Source organism: Rattus norvegicus, chromosome 8, assembly GCF_021556685.1.
Source record: "Rattus norvegicus strain SHRSP/BbbUtx chromosome 8, alternate assembly SHRSP_T2T, whole genome shotgun sequence".
Classification (NCBI taxonomy): Eukaryota; Metazoa; Chordata; class Mammalia; order Rodentia; family Muridae; genus Rattus; species Rattus norvegicus.
The window spans coordinates 67,517,907-67,541,021 of NC_141541.1; the positions used below are offsets into that span (position 1 = coordinate 67,517,907).

The 23,115-nt window shown below is 38.0% G+C and overlaps 1 protein-coding gene across 3 annotated transcripts in view; it reads right to left on the bottom strand.

Moving 5' to 3' along the window:
* Arih1 (ariadne RBR E3 ubiquitin protein ligase 1) overlaps positions 1-23,115 on the bottom strand; it is a 103,594-nt gene that overhangs the window by 17,462 nt on the left and 63,017 nt on the right. For all 3 annotated transcript variants that reach the window (XM_087561020.1, XM_087561021.1, NM_001013108.3), the window contains 5 exon segments: positions 9,751-9,817; positions 7,707-7,813; positions 3,907-3,949; positions 3,393-3,464; positions 1,684-1,814 (listed from right to left, as the gene is read on the bottom strand). In XM_087561020.1, the coding sequence (XP_087417146.1) occupies positions 1,684-1,814; positions 3,393-3,464; positions 3,907-3,949; positions 7,707-7,813; positions 9,751-9,817 (420 nt within the window).

Here is a 23,115-nt window from a genome sequence, read left to right on the forward strand (position 1 = left end):
CTCCAGCCCCTATGGTTGATTTCTTTTGCTTTAGATAACATAAAATCTAAGTTGTAATTGAAGATGTCATAAAACTCATAGGTCTTCCCACACTCTTCTTTCTCTATTCCCCCTTCCCCCTTTTACTAGGCTTGCCTATAAAACCATACAGTGACCTTATTTTAGTTCCTAATCAGTCTATAGTATGCTGTCTCAGAATCAGTCTTCAGCTCTGACAATGGCAAAATTTGCCACTAACAAACCAGTTTTTACCTTAGAATTAGCTTTAGAAGTAATCCCTATTATTAGTCCTTTAATTGTGGTAACTAATACAAGTCACAATTAACTAAAAGCAAAGACCTTTTTTGTTTCTCAAATTAATATCTCCTTTATCTTGTCTTGACCTTGCAACCCTCTTCTAGCCTATCCAGTCTCCACAAAGCACCAGAATTATTTGACAATGTACTTCAAGCACACAATACAGACCCTCTCACCAAACCCATACCACTTCTACTTAAATCTTCACAAGATCCAAACTATTTTACTACCACTTTATAATACAGTCTACCTCCTTACTTTCTCTGTCCCCCACAACTTAGTAGGGAGTCAGCAGGAAGGTAACACAAATCAAAATAAGTTGGTCATTTGTATATTATAACACTCGGAAACATTTTCAATTCACATCAGGAAATGTGTTAGTTCCTGTGTTTTTCAAAATGGATCTACAATTTAACTTGCACTTTCCCAAATAAAGAGGCATGTAACAAAATTATCTATCTATTAGTACAGAAGGACATGGGTCAATGCCATTTAACAAGGGTTGCCTTTTATTCAAGGATTATGCATTCATGGAAACAATCTTTACTGGAGCTAAAAAACAAAACAAACAAACAAAACCTCAGAACCTTTAAAGAAAAGTCACAATTGTGCTGAGCACAGATTTCTTTATTCTTGTCATTATTCCCTAAATAATACTGTTTACAAAACATTCATTGTGTGCTAAATAACCTAGAAATAGGAGGCATGCAAGTGAAGTACTGTGCTGGTATACAGAATGACCATTGGCACGCTCAGACTCTGGCTCTCACGGGGCGTCCTGGAGCTCATCTCCAATAGATTCAACTAATTAACAACTGCAGATGCATCTAACATTAACTGCCAGTCTTGAATTTATAAAATTAGACAATAGAGGGACATTTGAAGGACTACTTCCCAGTTCTAGGTAATTTGTCCCAATAGGAATGCAAGCCTATTACAAAGAGAAGCTAAATATATCGACTTCTGCTCAGTAGCTTTCTAATTTTTAGCCAGAAAACAAAACTGTTGTCTAACAATGTGGAGGATAAGGAAAACACACAAGTTAAATTTCTGATAAATAAACTCTAGTTTACAACCTCCACCTAGAGGACATATCAGACAATGTAACTAAAATTAAAATCATGAACTAAAAACACTATTCCACCTCTGTTCACAGTATTCCTTTTACTGTTTCCAACTTTTTCAACTAATGAAATCTCAATGGATAGGTTTACCTCAATTATTAATTCCTGTGAGAAATATGACTACCAAATCCCTCTCTGTGGTTATCTTAAATACACTCTGTTGAAACGCCTTATTTTTTTTAAGCCCAAGGCAGAAGTATCATTTGCATGAGGTATACATCCTATAACTATATGAACGCATTCTACCATTTGTTCAACCTACCAGGCAGATCCATGTGGTTCCCAAGGGCCAAGACACACCCAGCAAAACTCTGCTTTACAGTTCTGGTTACGACAGACCATGTGATTACAACCACCATCCTTCTCAATTGTGACATGGCATTTGGGACATTCCTATGGAAAAAAAACTATAGAGTTGGTGTCAATGCTATCTCCCATTGAGGACAGACGCTAGTTATAGATTTCATTTATTTGCGTTCATACACATACGTTACTTTAAAAAGTAGTAAGCATCTAATAAAGATCATTAAATGTAAAGTATATTATTATTACTGGTTCTTTTTGTCTGTTTTGGTATTTTGTTTGCTTTTTTTTTTTTTTCATTTGTATTTTTCAAAACAAAATTTCTCTATGTAACAGTTCTACTTGATTTGTAGACAGACTGGCCTTGAACTCACAAAGATCCACCTGGCTCTGGCACCCTAGTGCTGAGATTAAAGGTGCACACTATCACCACCTGGCTATTACTGGGTATTAATAGACACAAAAATGTAATGCTTTTTTAAGAATTTTTTTTGTTTTTATGGGTATGTCTGTTTGCCATCTGTATGCAAGCGCCTATGGAAACCAAAACAGGGCATCATATCTTCTAGAGAAAGAATTATAGAAAGTGGTGAGCAACCATGCAGGTGTTGGGAATTGAACCAAGGTCCTATGGAAGAGCAGCTGCTGAGCCATCTCCCCACCCAAATAAAAACCATCAAAGTATTTTTAAGCACACAGTAAGTTTTACTGAAGTTAAGGATTTTACTCAGCACACTGCTTAGTGCCGTCCCCTAGCTGCGCAGTCCTTCCACATTCTCAGGGCTTCATATGCACCAGAAACCTATAAATCTTTTAAGAGTGTTATTTATTCCTGCTTGTCTCATGAATAAATGACAAAATAGAAATAACAGAGAAGCTAATTCTAGGTCAGGTAGGATCCATAGATAAGCAATCTGGCGTACAAAGTCAGGTAAGCAGGTAAGCAGACCTTAACCTTCAATCTGAACTCATACTGAAGCTCAAAATTTCCATTTTTCAAAAAATAAACTTAAGAGGTTTTTGTTGTTGAGATAGGATATCTCTACAAAGCTCTAGCTGCCCTAGAACTACTATGTAGAACAGGCTGTCCTCAAACTCAAAGAGAGATGTGTCTGCTTCCCAAGTGCAATGATTAACATGAGCCACTACACCTGGCTTTAAAAAAAAAAATTTTTTTTTAAAATCTGCGTGATGTAGATATTTTGTATACACAAATGTACAAGAGACTAGATGATGATGCTGGGTGCCCTGCTCTCAGCCTTGTTCCTCTGAGACACCCTCACTGACCTCCAGGGAATCCAGCTATCTCTGAATCTCAGCACTGCAGGTTACAGGTGCATGCGGCCACACTTCTTTTACATGGGTGCTGAGGATCTGAACTCAGTTCCTCATGCTTGAGCAGCAAGCTTAACTTGTACAGAAAAACTCAGTGTTTTTATAATAAAAGAGCTATTACTGCCTTAGAGGTGCTCCAAAAAATAAACACCGGAAAGTGAATAAATAGGCAACCATAGTAGGTGGCGTGGGGGTGGATAAAAGTTACCACAAGGCCCATACCGACACAAACTCACACTGCTTTTGCTAATGCTCACACACTTACCCATATCCATGTTCATTATCAAGTTGGGGTTGGGGCTGGGGTCGGGGGAGACACACAGATGGACCAACCTTTGTGTTAGCTGCAATCCAATTAGAAGTTTCACTGTCATCATCACACTTTTTAATCCACTTCTTCAACCACTATTTGAAAACAACAACTGTTAGATTTTAACTCGGCTTGAGAACAGCCGTTTATTTCAGCACTTAAAGACAAGCTTTAAATGTAAGACGCAAAAGCAATTGACTTTCAATAGACATACACTCAAAGTAGGAATATCGTACCTATAAATTCTCATTTACACAGGATCAACCAAACAACAATTTTGTCTGGTTAAAGTTGAGTGGGGAATCTGGAATCTTGAAGAAAAGTCAAATTAACCTAAAACCTGAGTTGCCCTAATCAACGGATATTCTAAGAACAAACGGGAGCCTGACACATGGAATGCACGTACAGACTACCTGCAACAATCACTTGAAATAAAAAAAAAAAAATCTTCTGTTAATTAGAACACAGGCATCAGCTATTATCTTTAATCAAATCTTAGAAGTGTATCATCCCCTTAAAAACAAAAACCAACCTCACCTTACATTTAACTGGATCATGCCAATTTTCGCCACAGTTAAAGCTGAAAAGAACACCAAGAGTTTAAAATAATTAATCCTACTTAGCATAACTTAAAAAGGATAAAAAAAAAAAAATCAACCATTTCACATTCTACAGTTCTCCAGTACTGTCAGCACGTTCTAAATTATTGGGAATACCAAGCCAGGGAATGTGTCTGTTTGTTTCATAGTGAAGTTTTTAGAATTGGTGTGCACTAGGACCAGCATGTAGTAGGTACTCAGTATGTACACACTGAGATGTTAAACACATGAAGACAACATGCCCTGCTAACAACTAGACAGTAATTTTTGCTTAACTAGCTCACTCGAATTGTACTGAGAAGCTTCTGGTAATGCTCCGTTGGTACACATTCTACCTGTAATTCACTCAGTACTCCAACTAAAGAACAAAAACCTGAATTTACAGATTAAAATTCACAACTTTATTCAATATACAGTAAACAATACATTAGAAAACAAAGAGGCAAATCCTTGAATAATGTGAACAGATAACCAATCTATTCAAAGCAATATAAAGCAAGCCAAAAAACCCAGGCACGGTGGCTCACACCTCTAATTCTAGCACTAAGCACATATATATTTAAGAGGTATAAATGAAGGAAAAGTAAATGCTTATGGGCAGGGTAGCTATTGACTCCTAGGTCTGAAGAGAGAATAAGGAACTCAAGGCTACATATCACCTTGTCTGAAAATGAGGGTCAGGGGGACACAGGACACGACAGCGCACTCACGGGTAAGGAGCCCACCAAACTAGTAGCAAACTGCACAGAGTGAACTCAGTGAGTCTTAAAGTAAGATATGGCTGTGGGCTCTGTAGGCTGCAGTGGTAAAGGGCAAGAGTAATCAAAATGTGTATGGAACTGTCAACGAATTTAATAAAAGTTATACGAAATGAAATTAGTGATTAATGATATTATCAGGGAATTTAAAGAATGTCAAAAGAAAATTTGTTTGCCAAGGAGAGTGCGAAATGAAGCCAAGGAAATTATTTCTCTAACAAGGTAGGCACGGGGCACATGATGAACAGGGAACTGAGGAGCTTCAAATTAATTCCACATCTATCTTCTAGCAGAAAGACACAACGGCTCAGTAGGAGCACTGCTGCTCTTGTAGAGGACCCAGGCTTGACTGCAGGTGCACACGTGGTGGTTGACAGCTATTCCTAACTCCAGTTAAAGGAGATCTGATTCCCTTTTCTGGTCTCTGAGGACACCAAGTGTATGTGGTATATAGATAAACAGGAAAAACACTCATATGCATAAATAAACCTAACTATTAAATAAATCTTTACAAAACAGAAATGTTTTATTTAAAAATAAATTTCAAAGTAGGTATGTAATATGTTACAAAGGTAAATTTTATGTGTGGTAGCAAGCACACATGTGCTACAGTAAAACATTTCCAAGGTGGAGGCCAATGTCTTTCCTCATCTTTGACGGTGTTTGAAACCCTGTCTTCCCTTTGTTGTTGCTCACTGCTGTGTATACTAGGGTAGCTGGCTCACACACTCCCAGTGACTTTGGTTTTGCTTCCTATCTCACTACAGGAACACATGAAGTAAAGGTGCATGTTAGGTGCCCAGCTTTGTGTGGTTCTGGAACTAAGCTCATAACTCTGTCCCATCTGTCTAGATCAAAGGGCTAAACTCTTAAACTACCAACACACTGTTGATCTTTATCAATACAATTTGTACTTTAAACATGCTTATGAATTTGTGATTTGCTCTTTAGCTATTATGTTGGATATTAAATAATTTGGATATTTATTAATTCTATGGCTGTCTTTAAAGAATCAGAACAATATTAAAATACTAGCAAAACATCTATTTGGTAGCTCCACATCGCTCCTTTTCTTTTAACGAGTGTAAGATCATTTTACCTTTTTGCTATATTCTTCATGTGCCCAAATCAGATTCCAATGTTGAAATCTAATCAACAGTAAGGTAACATTAAAAGGCAGGGCTTTCTGGGCATGATGGTGTACACCTTTAATTCTTGCACTATTAGAGGCCAGTCAAATCTACTAATGTGTTTTAGGACAGCCAGGGTTATATAGAGAGATTCCTCTCTCAAAAAAATACAACCGCCTGCTCTACTCAACAAACACATACTTGGGACATTTAATTGTCCTAAGGACAGCATTCATGAACAATATAACAAGGAAATGAACACTGCTACCTTGTTCTTTCTACTATGTGAGGTTATCACAAGGTATCCTCTAACAGCAAAAAGTAAACTTACACCAACACAGAGTCACCAGCACACGGACGCAGGACTTCCCAGCTTGCATACTACATTCCTGCCACGTAAATACTAAAGTATCCTGGTATTCTGTTATAGGAGCTCACCAGGCTAAGAAAGGACATTGTTAATGAAAAGTGAGCCTAAAATGAGGAAGCTGATTTGGAATTAAGTAACAGACCGGGGTTGGGATGTGTATTAGAAAAGAAATACATTATCTTGAATACATATACGTATAGATTAATTATCTTGATTGTGGTGAAACTTGATAATGAAAGAAGAGGTGTAGAGATGGTTTCAGTTATCTTGAGACTACACATCAGTCAGTCCTAAAGAGACTCTCTGTGGAGCTAAAGCCCAGAAAAGTCATTCTGGTGATTCTCTGACATTTTTGTAATTGATAATTACGAACTAGAGGACAACTGTTCACTGCAAAAAGTAGAATCTGACTTAATAATTGTCTGAACCATATACTGTTTTATGCAAGGTAGAAATGGACAATGAAAGTGAATATTTGATTGAATAAATAATATTCAAGATAAAGCTGGGCTCTTGGATGTAAAAAATGAACAAAAACTTTCAAACTGAGAAATTCTCAGGCTACCTTCCCATTTAGGGGGAAAAAAAAGAAAAGCCAGCTAAACACTTCAGAGACACTAAGATGTTCCCCAATATTTGGTGTTGAAAAGTTCCTGATAGATGACATCTAGTGTTCAGAAAGAGAAGAATATACTACAGAAGTTCCATGTTACCAACACAGACGGCCTAAACAAACAAAATTACCTGCATTATTTTCTTATTAGATTAAAAAAAAATTTGTCTAAATCATGGAAAGTTATTATTTTTAAATAAAACACACAGTCTTTCTTTCTCAATCTGTGACAATATAGAGGAAGACAGCAAGAGCCAGATGGAAGAAAATACAGTAAAACAAACAGCAATCTAATGGCCCAACACTGCCATTAAGCGGTGACTGGGGTTTGATCCCTAAGACACCACCACACCTCATCAAGCATGTATAAGGGAGAGCGCACACACACATGCACACACCCTCCCTCCCTCTCTCTCTCTTCCTCTCCCCCCAACCCCGAATGTTAAAAAAAGGCAATTAACCCAGATTTTTAAGTTTTCTCTTATTAAAGGTTAAAGTGAAATATAAAGAAAATTATAATTATAGTTTCATTTCCCCCAATGAACAATACATTCAGCGGGTAGAATGGCACATGCCTATCCTAGCACTTGGACACTGAGCCGGAATTAACATGAGTTTGAGGTCAGTTTGGGCTACAAAATGAGACGCCCTTAAACAAAACACAGGCTGCACTGTCATACACATACACATCTCTCCAAAAGATGAAAGCATCAAGAACAGAAACTCAAGACATGGTTTGTATCTCACTTAAAAGAAATATACACTACTTTTAACCAGTGTCATTTATTTCCCAGCATGTTTACTATCAAGATTCAAAGAGGTAGAAATCCTCTATTTACTCCCCTCATCTAGGGAATCACAGCTTACCAAAACTGGCGGCCACACTTGCAGCGAACTGGTTTTGCATCAGGATACTGGACTTTAACAACATGGTGGCAATCGGGGGCAGGACACCATTTTAACAGTCGGTTGCACTGAAACACAAGTTACAACATCTTAAAAACCAAAACAAATTAAACTACACAACACCTAGTAAGATCAAAGAGAAATAAAACCATATAAAACCTGCTGTCGTGTTCTATAATCATGCTTTTTAAGTGATCTCCTGATGTGTTATTGATTTTTGATAACTATCTTTTTTTTTTAAGATTTATTTATTTATTATATATAAGTATACTATAGTTGTCTTCAGACATACCAGAAGAGGGCATCAGATCTCATTACGTATGGCTGTGAGCCACCATGTGGTTGCTGGGATTTGAACTCAGGACCTCTGGAAGAGCAGTCAGTGCTCTTAACCGCTGAGCCACCTCTCCAGCCCGATAACTATCTTTTAATCAGAAATGACTGTTAGCTTGCTCTGCATCTAGGGAGATACATGGTATTTCTATTTTACTCTGTTAAAAATATGGCAGATTACATTGACATTTATTCAATGTTAAGCATTTTTGCAACTTATTTATTTGAATTCTGGGAAGGAAATCAAGGACCTCACCTTAGGCAAGTGCTTTACCAACTGAGTGACATCCCCAACTCTAGTGTGCTGTTAAGTTTGTGGCTTCATTATTTGTTTGCTTTGGTTTTAGGGATCAAAACTTCTGTCTGACAGAGAAGCCTCCTACCACAAAGCTGTATCCCTAGACCCTCACAAGATTATTTTAATCTTTCAACTTCTAGTTCTACAAAACGTAAGAACTATCTTTTATTCTACCTACAAATCCCACGGAGCCTTAAACTGTTTAATTTTGGTTTTTGTATGTCTCTCTGTTTTAAGATGAGGTCTCTCACTAGATATACCAGAGTACCCTCAAATTTGCAATTCTCTTGACCTAGCCATTTCAATGCTGGAATTTCCCAGTTTACTCCACCCCAACCAGGTGAGACACAAACTATTAAGTATATTTATTACATGAACAAGATATGCCTTAAACAACATTCTGTACTAGGTTTCAAAAATCAATTTATTGGGTGGACATAATAGCACATCAGGAGATCACTTGCATAAAACATAGATCAGAGAGTCCTAGATCCCAAGGTACAGACAAAACCTTAAGTGTACTGATCATTTCAAAAGGCACGATATACATTAATTTGTAGTTTTATCGTTTAATCTTTAGCACAGATAAAGACTATTTTCAAGGACAAAAATGCCAAGCTATACTGATGTTACTATAATAGGCACTGGCACTTTCAATAGAACCTGAGGAAAAAAATCATTTTGTTTTGTAACCTATACACAGGGTTCTCTGTAGTAGCTGCCATTGTAGCACAAAATCAGTAACAACAAATATGCAACAGGCATTTTCCAGTAAATACTTTTGTTTTTGTGACAGGGTGTTTCTACATAGCCCTGGCTGTCCTGGAACTCAAAGAGATCCACCTGTCTAAGCCTCCGTGACTGCTGGGGTTTTAAAGTCATGCAGTACTATATCTACCTCCAATAAAACTGTATTTACAAATACAGGCAAGCCGTAATTTGGTGACAACTGGTCTATTAAAAAAATTTGTATGAAATGAATAATTTTAAGAAATTATTGGGGGGGTGTTTGGGGGGCATTTTTTTGCCTGCGTGTAGGTCTGTGAACCATGTTAGTGAGTGGTGCCCACACCCAATGAAGAAGGCACTGGGGACTAGAACCTGGGTCCTCTGAAAAGGAGCCAGTACTTTAACTGTGGACCATCTCTCCAGCCCAGTGACTACCATATTCTTTATTAGCAGAGAAGACAATTAGAGAACTAACAATGTCAGGACACCCAGTACTTAGATGGCAGAAGTTAAAAGCTCACCAAGGCCACCCTGTGAGACATTTCAAAAACCAAGCCAAACTCAGTAAAAAAGAACACAACTAGTATATTTCTATTAATAAACAGAATTTTGAAAGTTAAAATTAGAGAAACATAAACCACTTACCTCTACAAAGCTATTTGTTATTAAATGCTGATATTTTAATTTAACTTTTGAATCTGTGATCAGGCGCCTGAAACCAAGAATGAAACAAGTTACTAAGTTTAAGTTTAATAAGCCAAGTTTAATGACATGTGTAAAGAAAATGTAACTTCAAAACTGTTTTATGCTATGGTATAAAACTACGTAAGTTGAAAATATCAAAATATACTATCAATAAATCCAACTATTTGTACTAACGGTGATTTTCAAGTTTCTATAATTTGACTTGGATAAACAATTTCCTCTGTCTAAATATTCTATTTTCCCAAGTACATGTTGGGGCCTAAGGACTGCAAGTTTGTGGCCCTTGCAGATTTTTTGTAATTCCTGACTACCTTCTTTATACACTGAACTCAGTACATGAAATAAAGCAGATGCTGTCACCAAGAGTGTGAAAGAACAGACCCAGGTGTGGTGATTATCTGTGTATAATTTTGAGAGCTGCCTTCATGTGGTAGTTCTTGGCAAGTAAATGGAAAAACAGATAACAGTCTGTTTTCTCTGTGTGTCTATTCACACATGCACACTTTCTGAAACTCCTAACACAATGGCAAGAAAATAAGGAACTGGGCTGGAGAGATGGTTCAGTGCTTAAGAGGGCTGGCTGTTCTTCCAGAGGTCCTGAGTTCAAATCCCAGCAACCACAAGGTGGCTCACAACCATCTGTAATGGGATCTGATGCCCTCTTCTGATGTGTACAGTGTACTTATATATAATAAATAATTTTTAAAAAAAATTACATAAGGAACTGTGAAGCTGAAGTCTCATTAGTGTAATGAAAACATCTTTCTTAATGTCACAGGAAAATGGTGTAAGAGTGGAAGACATAGCTAAGTAGTTAAGCATTTGGCAAGCATGTTCAAGAAGTACTATCCGGGATCTGTTGTTCTTGCTGGGGTTTAGGTGGTATTAAAACCAGAGTGGTGGGGTTGGGGATTTAGCTCAGCGGTAGAGCGCTTGCCTAGCACGTGCAAGGCCCTGGGTTCGGTCCCCAGCTCCGGAAAAAAAAAAAAAAAAAAAAAAAAAAAACTCTTCGAGGCATATACAGTCCAATCCTTGAGTGAGACAGCTTTGTATGCTCTGGCTTCATAGTTAATCCTCTATTACCATCACCACCCCCACCACCCCCAGCATTACTACTATCATGATAGGTCTCACTGTGCAGAGTGTACTTGTGGTTATCCTGAAACTCACTATATCCTGAATTTACAAAGATCCTCCTGCCTCTGCCGCCCAAGTGCCAAGAATTAAAACCATGAGCTATTTCATGCGCACTCATGCCCAGCCCTTTTGTTCTTCTTTAGCTTCAAATCCTCCCCTGTTCTTCCTAGAGACCACAGTCTTACGGTCACTTTCAAGTGTATTCTTATCAGACCAAATGGGGGCTTCACATTCAACCTTCATATTCATGTTGAAAGCAAAGTCTAACAATAATTAGTCTGTTTGCAGTTCCTCAACAAGTTAAACAGTGTCACCACCATTATAAACCTCTTCAACCTCCCTCCTAAACACACACACTTGGAATTAAAAATGGGTGTCTCACAAAACATTACACACAATGTTCACAAAACAAAAACACACAAAAATGCAGAAACAGTTATAATGGAATGCAACTCAAAATAAAAAAATCTAAGTGGTGATTCATGTCACAGAGTTAATAAATCTCAAAAAATAACTAAGTCAAACAATGAAGCTAAAAGGGAAAAAACAATAACAACAACAACAACAACAACCAGGTATTATGGTTTCATTTACATATGATTTCTAGGTTAGACCAAGAGAAACCAGATAGACTCACAGAAACCAGGTGGGTGCTTGGTAAGGTATTGAAGATGTGTAAATGGTCGAATAGAAACAGAATAATAAAAATGTTTTAGGATTAACTATAGTCCTAGAATTTAGGAGGTTGACACAAGAGAGTAGACATGGCACTGTGAGTGTGGGCTTTGAGAACCTCATCCTCGATGTCTGGAAGCCTGCTCCTCCTGCACCATGCCTGCCTGGATACTGTCATGCTCCCACCTTGATGATACTTTTCTGAACCTCTGAGCCAGCTCCAATTAAATGTCCTTTATAAGACCATGCCTTGCTCATGGTGTCTGTTCACATCAATAAAACCCTAAAACACACATCGAACACACCATCAGAAGCATTTAACTACCCTCAAGTTTAGGAATCACTCCTGCTTTAACAAAGAAACTGAAAGGCTACCACGATTTGAAATCAAGTGACTTTGCTGAGATAAAAAAAACACGAACAAAATCAATTTGGGGGAAAAAAATGGGTTATTTCACTTACACTTCTACAGCAGTTCACCATGGAAAGCATTTAGGGCAGAAAGTCAAATTGGGCAGGAACCTGGAGGCAAGAAGCCATAGAGGAATACTGCTTACTGGCTATCTCCTCAAGGCAAGTTCAACCCAGAATCAAAGGCCCAGTAGTGACTCCACCCACAATGGGCTGGGCCTCCCATATCAATCACGCCCTCCCTACAGGCTTGCCTGCAGCCTTGTACAGAGGCCTGTTGTCAACTGGTGCTTCCTCCTCTCTGATGTCTACATCTTGTATCAAGTTGAAATAAAACTAGCAAGTACAATTACTAAAAATATTGCTTACACATATAGAGCACTGTAGGTTAAAAAAAATCTTTATTCTATAATTTAATATCAATAATAAAAACATTTTCCTTTCAAGTCTTTTCCCCCTTTGATATAAAACCGCAAACAAATACAAGTAATTAAATCACATCACATAATTCTCATTCACCATTTCTATGAATTTCTCTATCATTTTGTAAATATGCAACTACCTCTCCTTTCCCTATCTCCTTCTTTCCCTTCCTTTCTTGAAGCAAGATCCTACAAAACATCCCAAAGACCTCAAAAACTCCTGCTCATTCTCTCAAAATACAGACACAAAAAAATAAAACTTTTCAAAACCCAACAAACCGTCAAACCATTCCTCTCTGACTCTGTAACTCCTCTGCCTAAAACAGTCACATGGCTAAATACATGATGTGATGGCCAAAGATCATATAATGCCCCCAACACTGTCTTGAGCAGGTTCCCCAAACATTCACTTCTTTCTTCTCCCTATTTCAATCTATGTATTTACGTTTACAGTTGTTAAGTAACATTTTAGAAGTTAAAATTTCTTGGGCTTTTACCAGTAAACAATAGATTGTTTCTCTAGCATTATTTGTCAAATCTTGACAAATGGTTTCATTTTTACATTTCAAAAGGTTTTCATGATAGACTTTCTACATAGACTATCAAAATCAACACTTTTGTATGTTTCTTTGCACAGAAATAAAGGGGCATTTATTTTGTTCCACTGTGAGGCAATTCTAAACCACATATTCTCTAAACTTTTAAAGACATAATGAAAACTTTGTTCATCAAAATAAGTCATCTCTCAAGAGACAAAGGGCAAGCCAACAAGTACTTCCTTCATTAAAAAGGCTATATGGGGGGTTGGGGATTTAGCTCAGTGGTACAGCGCTTGCCTAGGAAGCGCAAGGCCCTGGGTTCGGTCCCCAGCTCCGAAAAAAAGAACCAAAAAAAAAAAAAAAAAAAAAGAAGGCTATATGGAGGGCTAGAGAGATGACTCAGTAAGTAAAGGCAAGCTATCAGAAGCTTGAGTTTGATCCCCAAGGCCTATATAGAAGAGAGCAATTCCCACAAGTTTTTCTCTCACCTTCACATGTGTGCCATGGTATGCATACACAATAAGATAACTATAGTAAAAAAAAAGTTTTTTAAAGAGTTGCCGAAACTGATATAAATGTAAAAGAATGCTTTATATTATTATCTACCAGGACATTGGAAATTAAATCCACATTCTCACAAGAATGGCTAAAAGACCAGAATTCTCATATTTAGTGAGGAATATACAACACATACATTTTAGAAAATATTTTCGCAGAATCTACAAAACGTTTTATCTATTAAAGTACTAAAGATATTTTGGTCCAGACATAATCTAAGACAATCAGTTTTTGTCTGTCAAAAGACATATAGAAATATTCTTTAAAGTTTTATACACTGGTCAAAAACAAAGCACTCAAAACTTCAAGTCTCTACTACGCAGAGAATCAAACATTATACAACAACAGTAACTACAAATAGGCACACACACCGGGCCCATGAGGAACATTCCAAACACAAACGAATACAGGCCAGACAGCTCAGCTGAGCAAGCCTGATGATCCTTGAAACTCAAGAGACAGGAGAGACAGACTCATATGCTCAGTGGCATGTGTGTACCATCACTCAAAACTCATATACACGTGCACACAATAGTAATACAATTAAAAAAATAAAATATAAAATATAATTCCATTTAAATGATATTCAGGAATTGGCAAAAACAGGTGATTCACAGTTATTTGCAGTTAAGAGCACTGGTAAAACAAAAAGAAATCAGTGACAGAACACAGCCAGTTAATAATGTATGGTAATTACGCACTTGTTATGTTAGGTTTAGTAATAAAGATGAAGCAGAGTATAAAGACAATTACTTCATAATAAATAGTAGGGAGTTAAGAAGAACTGCTTAAAGTTGATGGAACAGTGCTTAATTTCAAAAGCATTATTTAGTCTAGTAGTCAATGAGTCTATGACCGAGAGGGAGGGAGAGGGGAGGGAAAGATTGATTGAGATTTTCTGGGATCTAAACCAAGACCTTACTAAAGTTAAGGACAGACACTATTGGTTAGCAACAACTACAGTCCCCACTAGACATGAAAACAATGGATAAAGAGCTCTCATAAAAATAAATGGCAACACACCGCGGATCCCGGCCCGCAGCAGCTCTCTGCTCCCAAACCCCGTGGGAGAGAGACCTCACCGCCTGGTCAGGTGGGCACTCCTGAGGCTGCAGAGCGGAGGAGACCACCAACACTGCCCACCCCTGCCCACATCCCTGGCCCAAGAGGAAACTGTATAAGGCCTCTGGGTTCCGGTAGGGGAGGGCCCAGGAGCGGCAGGACCCCTGCGCCTGAGACACCACCGGAACCTGAAGGAAACAGACCGGATAAACAGTTCTCTGCACCCAAATCCCGTGGGAGGGAGAGCTGAACCTTCGGAGGGGCGGGCGCGCCTGGGAGGCCAGAAGAGACTGCACTCTGCGCACGTCCAGACGCCAGAGGAAAACACCAAACGCCATCTGGAACCCTGGTGCACGGAGGCTCCCGGAAAGAGCGGCGCAGATCTTCCCGGTTGCTGCCGCCGCGGAGAGGACTTAGGCAGTACCCCACGAGCAAACTTGAGCCTTGGAACCACAGGTAGGACCAACTTTTCCCCTGCAAGAAACCTGCCTGGTGAACTCAGGACACAGGCCCACAGGAACAGCTGAAGACCTGTAGAGAGGAAAAACTACACGCCCGAAAGCAGAACACTCTGTCCCCATAACTGGCTGAAAGGAAACAGGAAAACAGGTCTACAGCACTCCTGACACACAGGCTTATAGGACAGTCTAGCCACTGTCAGAAATAGCAGAACAAAGTAACACTAGAGATAATCTGATGGCGAGAGGCAAGCGCAGGAACCCAAGCAACAGAAACCAAGACTACATGGCATCATCAGAGCCCAATTCTCCCACCAAAATAAACATGGAATATCCAAACACACCAGAAAAGCAAGATCTAGTTTCAAAATCGTATTTGATCATGATGCTGGAGGACTTCAAGAAAGACGTGGAGAACTCCCTTAGAGAACAAGTAGAAGCCTACAGAGAGGAATCGCAAAAATGCCTGAAAGAATTCCAGGAAAACATAAATAAACAAGTAGAAACCCATAGAGAGGAGACACAAAAATCCCTGAAAGAATTCCAGGAAAACACAATCAAACAGTTGAAGGAATTAAAAATGGAAATAGAAGCAATTAAGAAAGAACACATGGAAACAACCCTGGACATAAAAAATCAAAAGAAAAGACAAGGAGCTGTAGATACAAGCTTCACCAACAGAATACAAGAGATGGAAGAGAGAATCTCGGGAGCAGAAGATTCCATAGAAATCATTGACTCAACTGTCAAAGATAATGTAAAGCAGAAAAAGCTACTGGTCCAAAACATACAGGAAATCCAGGACTCAATGAGAAGATCAAACCTAAGGATAATAGGTATAGAAGAGAGTGAAGACTCCCAGCTCAAAGGACCAGTAAATATCTTCAACAAAATCATAGAAGAAAACTTCCCTAACCTAAAAAAAGAGATACCCATAGGCATACAAGAAGCCTACAGAACTCCAAATAGATTGGACCAGAAAAGAAACACCTCCCGTCACATAATAGTCAAAACACCAAACGCACAAAATAAAGAAAGAATATTAAAAGCAGTAAGGGAAAAAGGTCAAGTAACATATAAAGGCAGACCTATCAGAATCACACCAGACTTTTCGCCAGAAACTATGAAGGCCAGAAGATCCTGGACAGATGTCATACAGACCCTAAGAGAACACAAATGCCAGCCCAGGTTACTATATCCTGCAAAACTCTCAATTAACATAGATGGAGAAACCAAGATATTCCATGACAAAACCAAATTTACACAATTATCTCTCTACAAATCCAGCACTACAAAGGATAATAAAGGGTAAAGCCCAATATAAGGAGGCAAGCTATACCCTAGAAGAAGCAAGAAACTAATCGTCTTGGCAACAAAACAAAGAGAAGAAAAGCACACAAACATAACCTCACATCCAAATATGAATATAACAGGAAGCAATAATCACTATTCCTTAATATCTCTCAACATCAATGGCCTCAACTCCCCAATAAAAAGACATAGATTAACAAACTGGATACGCAATGAGGACCCTGCATTCTGCTGCCTACAGGAAACACACCTCAGAGACAAAGACAGACACTACCTCAGAGTGAGTGAAAGGCTGGAAAACAACTTTCCAAGCAAATGGTCAGAAGAAGCAAGCTGGAGTAGCCATTCTAATATCAAATAAAATAAATTTTCAATTAAAAGTCATCAAAAAAGATAAGGAAGGACACTTCATATTCATCAAAGGAAAAATCCACCAAGATGAACTCTCAATCCTCATCTTCGGTTGGTTTATATACAAGTGTGCAATTTCTAGGCTTGAAAGTAAAATGATGCTATCTGGTGCTGGATAGAGGAGCCTTATTTTTTATTATGGCAGCTTGCTATTTTTGTAACATGGTGATTTGGTTGAACACAATAAAGTACAGTAGTAACTGAAAAAAAAAAAAAAAAACACCCAGGGCCTAGTGCTTGCCTATAGGTATTTTGTAGAAGTGGTTAACAGTGAGTTGACTTCAAGTAAAAGAAGCCTTGACGGTGTGGGTGGGTCACATCTAATCAGAAACCTTAAAGTGGAGCCTAAAGAAATCCATCATCAGAATGGAGAGATGACTCAGCAGTTAAGAGCATTGACTGATCTTCCAGAGGTCCTGAGTTCAATTCCCAGCAGCCACACAGTGGCTCACAACCATCTATAATGGGATCTGGCGCCCTCTTCTGGTGTGTCTGAAGACAGCAGCAGTAATACATACATAAAATATAAAATAAAATCTTAAAAAAAAAAAATAAATGGCAATGAGTCTGTATTCCTCTAAAATCCAGACTTAAAAACGAAAGGTACACTTCAGAGGATGTGGAATCAGGAGCTATCACAATCACAGATGACACTGTTACAACTGGTTATTCAAGATGCGCTGAAATAGCTGGACATGGTGGCATACACCTATAGTCACAAAACCTAGGAGGCTAACTAACCAAGAAAATTTGAGTTCAAGGCCAGCCTAGGCTACAAAGTGAGATGCTATTGCCATAAAAAAGATGGGAGTGAATATACTACTTGAACATCTTGAAAGACTTTATAACATAGAGATAAAAGTGTGTGTGTGTGTGTGTGTGTGTGTGTGTGTGTGTGTGTGTAGACAGACAGACAGACAGACAGACAGACACAGATAGAGACCCTAAGCAGGTAAATGAAATAAAAATATCAACTATTACAATGAATAATAACACATGTGGTCATAAGTAATAAATGATATATAATTTTCACTAATTTCTTGAAGGCATCAAGGAAGAAACTCGTGTGACAAAAAAATTCTCAAAGTATAGCATCTGTATAAATCTAGAAGGGACTAATGTATAGGGAAGACCATTTAAGCTAAGTCTTGATGGTAAATAAATTTTTAATGAGCTATTTTTGAAGGCCAGTGATAGTGATGATAATCTATCTCCTCAAATACTCATTCAAAGATGCTAAGGCATAAAAAAAAGTAGATGCATTCAGTTACCACTATTACGTATTTAAGAGGACTGGAGATGTAATTCAGTGGTAGAGTTCTTACCTCCAACATCACTGCCCTACAGGTTTGATCTCAAAACACTGAGAAACAAATAAGACATCTGAGAGTTAGAACAGGGACATATCTTGGTGGTAGAAATAGGCTTAGAATGCAGGAGGCACTGTATGTAATCACCTGGATCTTAAAGAGGAAGTGGGAGTGATTTAAAAATTCAAAAATTACTGAGACTCCAGAGGAGCAGTACATTCAGGGTATGATAGCTGATTCTGTCAATGTAAGCAAGATAACTTTGCATCGTGCAAGTCCAAAGTATAGGCAACAACAAAAATAAGTAAAACAGAAGGTAAATTTAGAAATTTATAGGAAGCTGAACAAATCAAAATTAAAATCAAACTGAGTCTTAAACAACAACTCAAAGGATGAATGCATTAGAATTAAAGATTGAGAACGAGTGGTAAATGTGATATAGAGAGGGGGTACTAGAAAAAAACAGTAAAAATCAAAAGCAAATGAAATGCACAATATTTTTATGAGACCAAGTCCCTGTATAGCTGCAACAGAAAATGTAAGAGAAGATAATAAAAAGGTTAACAGCATAGGACAGCATTTGTAAAATACTACTAGAAGGTTATGAAACTATGAAAAAAAAATCACTTAAAGCCAACATCAAACTTCCAGCAAAAATAAAGATGGCCTGAATCATACTGATGGCAATAGGAATAGATAGGAAAGAGTATCTATCCACATTGCAGGTAGCCTGGAAGATGTTAGGGTGAGCAAACAATTTGGTATAAGAGTAGGTACCAAAGATAGGAGAAAGGCAAATCTAGAATACCATCAAGACTAGTAATTTGGGAAAGTCCTTAACACCCAGTAATAACTTGAGAAGCAAAAACGATTACAAGGAGGTGATAGCTGAGAATGGTGTTGGTGAGACATGGTGCAATCTATGAATACACACATGGAGATGGCTGACAAGTCTTAAGATAAAGAAGTCCAAGTTCAAAAGAGGATTATGAGTTGGAGGTACAAATTTGTGTATTTACATTGAATGACTAGCAAAGACATTTAAACTATTCTAGAAAGAAACACCAACTCAGCAAATAGTCAAAGCTTATACGCAAGAGAGGAATAGAAGCAGGGCACTATAGAAAACAGCACAATTTACTATCTACAAAAGGTCCCACTTTCGACTAAAGATTATGTAGTTAATATAGAGAGGAGCAAAATGCATTTCACATTCGAGGGAAAGCAATCAACAGAACTGTGAGAGCCCAAATGTCTAAGTTAGCACAGCCTTTTATGAAGCTATTATGATACAAAGAAATTATAAGTTTTTAATAATAAAATCACCGAAGTCTCTCAATAAATTAAATTTTCAGAAAACTATTAAGCTAGAAATTATATAATTGAAAAGTATTAATTTTAGCTCCCCAGCCCTGAAAAATGAAAAATGAGTAAGTTTAATAAAATCCTGACTGAAGGTTTCAACAGACATAAGATGGCAAAATCAAAATAAGACAACATAGAAAAATAAATAATAGGAAGTTACAGTCTATTGAGCCAAGATTTATTAATAGAAATCTTTTAAGTGTTTGGAAAGTAAAAGGAAAATAAATGTACTAATGAAAACAAGCAGATCTTCCAACATCAATGGGTGTAATGGGAATGAGATCAATAAAGAACAAAAATAACATTAATAATAACAACAGCAACATGAAACTGCGGTGCACACAGACCCCCACAAATATGAAGGGTAGCCCACCTATACTCCAAGCATAGATAAATAATGCAGGGACAGAGATCCCTAGAGCAAGAAGGCCAGATAAAGCCAAGAGACTAAGGCTTCCACGGTTAGCCTTGGCTCTATCTCCACACACATATTCACGCTCCTGTAGGCACATACACATACACTCCCATACAAAGAAGGGAAGGTGTTTTAAGAAATAATCGTGCTAGTGGAGCAGAGTGATACAGATACCTGTAATCCCAGCATCTGGAAGGTAGGGCTAATAGGAAGAGTTCAAGGCTTTCCCCAGCTACATATCAAGCTCAACACCAGCCTAGGGTGTCTGGGGGGTCTTGTCTTAATAAACACACCAAGCTAAAAGGATAACTCAGTAGCTAAGGGCAGCAGCTGTTCTTTTATTAAAGGATCCAACTTATGTTCTCAGAACTGACATTAGTTGGTTCACAACCACTTGCAACTCCAGCTCCAGGGGAACCTGATGGCCTCTTCTGGATTCTGAGAGCACCCACACCTTTAATACAATACTATGACAAGAAGCAAAAGGGTCTCTGTGAATTGAGGCCAGACAGGGTTACATAGTGATATGCTGACTTACCTCTATCCCATGAAATAAGTAAAACATTCTCAACTTTAACAAAAAACTACTAACTTCTGAATCCAGAGTTTAAAAAGCTCTGAACACAGGACAGACAAATAGAACTAACTAGACAAATCAGAATCCAAATCTTCTGAAAATTACTAGCCGAAACATCAGGCACATCAGCAAAAAAACTAATAACAAAAATAGTATAATAATATACCCCAAGTGCTAATAATTACTAAAAGTCCAAGAATTCATGCATTTTGAAAAATGTCAAGCATCAATTCATAAATGCTACAATTGATTCTCCCTCTGGTACTTTATTCCCATTACTTTAGATATTACCAAAAGTCTTTCATCTTTATCTAATCTGGAATACTAAAAAACAGAAGAAAACAATAACAAAAATCTAAATTTATTTGACAACTACATGAATTTTGCACCATATTTAAATATCTTATGTAATGACCTGCTCACTATGCAGATAAGAGACCACATCTAGTCTCATGTAGGAATAGAACCAAGGCTTTCAAACCCTCTACCAGCTGAGCTGAACCCCTAGCCAGGCATTCTCTAATCCTTTGGTTCCTGCCTTTTCACTCAAAGCACCACCCAATTAAGTGGCTTTCACTACATCTAACTCATCTTTCTCTTTTTTAGACTGGAGATTACATTCCTCTATGTAGCATAATGTAAATTTTACAATCTACCTGCTTCAGCCTTTGGAGTGTACCACCCATCATGCCTGACTACTACTCTTTAACTAAAACTTTGGTGTTTTTTTTTTTTTTTAATTCTACATTTCTCCTAAGAGTGGTTTCCTTTCTTGTTACTTTAACTGTTACTTACATTGTTTATTAGATTCCAAACCTAAAGGGAACTAGTTCCTAACTAAATGGACAACTATACTAGAAGCTTTTATGTAACACAGTTTGTTTCTAAAATCTGTTGTTTCTACTTGCTTCCCACTGATATACTGACTCCAAATCCTCCTTAACCTACATTACAGATAACCATTAACCAATCCCATTAACCAATATTCCCCCAGTCTTAACTCACCCTCCACTATATCAATGTTGTATTTTTAAAATACACGTATTACTACAGCCTTGACTAGTATCTATGACAAAACTCCATTATGAACTGTTAAACTCTTTTTGTCCATATCTTTAATAACCCCTCCAGTATCTGGTTAGCCACTATAAAATACCTAAGAGAAAAGCTCATGACTATTTAAAAATAGTGATATTTTTTGTTTAGCCTTCCCGGCATTTCCTCACCCCTAAATTTTATGTTATTTTTAGTTGTAAGAGATAGTTTGTTTCCTTTGAATACTGTTTTACATATACTTTTATGTTATATTATTATGAACCTTTTGGGGAATGACATTTTATGTATGATACCAAAGAAGTTCCCACTAATTTCTGGAATGAATCATAAAATACAGTTACACTGGATGGCAGGCATGATGAAACTACCACACTGAAGAAGAAGAAAAAGAAAAAATGGGTATGAATGTACCAGGGGACAAGATGAAAACAGGAGGAAGAATGGTGACTTATTTTTAGATACTTCAACAATAATGGAAATAGAAGACAAGCAAGATTAAAAACAGAACTGTTAACAGTAACTATGTTGCAAAGAAACCCAGCTAGACTGAAACAAAGAAGGGAGAATGGAGCTGGGTGATGTGGTGGCGCACACCTTTTAGCCCAGTGCTCAGGAGGCAGAAGCAGCAGATAATCTGAGTTCAAGGACAGGCTGGTCTACAGAGCTAGTTCCAGGACAGCCAGGGCTGCACAGAGAAACCTTGGTTTAAAGGTGTCAGGGTGGTGGGTGGGTAGAATAGAAGGAAGCTGACCGAGCCTTTCTGCCAAAGGTAAGAACACTTTCTAACAAATTTAACAACCTGAGTTGGATTTCTGGGACCCACATGCACTGTGGTACTTGCACACACACAAATAAAATAAAAAATTACCCAAGTAGGAGCTTTAGCAGCTGTGCTAAAGTCAAGTCACGTTAACTTAGGTTTATTAGAATAAATTTGCTTATTAAACACACTGCTGTCATTTTCTTTCTTTCTTTTCCTTCCTTCCTTTTTTTTTTTTTTTCTTTTTTCTATTTTTCGGAGCTGGGGACCGAACCCAGGGCCTTGCGTTTGCTAGGCAAGCGCTATGCCACTGAGCTAAATCCCCAACCCGCTCCTTTTTTATATATAAGTACACTGTCACTGTCTTCAGACACACCAGAAGAGGGCATCAGATCCCATTACAGATGGTTGTGAGCCATCTCTCCAGCCCTTCTTTTATTACTTTTTAATCACAGAAAAAAACTTCCTGTATAGGCAATTACCTAAAACTAGCTATACAATTTGTATATGGATCACTCAAGACCTCAACGTGCTTGGCATCCTGAAATTAAGTCAACTGATAAACGTGAGGCCACAAAAATAACACTAGCCCAGGAAATAAGCAGATGGGGTTTCTATCAGAATTCATTATGCTTCTTTTTCCATGTTTCCTCCTTCCATCCACAGAGGAAGATCTGTACAGGAGAACTAGTTTACAGCCTCCATCTGCAATGCACCATTGAAATTATTAGCAGCATTCCAGCAGAAAACACCCTATCCCTGAGCAGTGCAGTGAGGGTCTAATAGATCAAGGAGACTCTGGTGCAGCCTTCTGCTTACTGAGGCAGTCAGTCCTCTG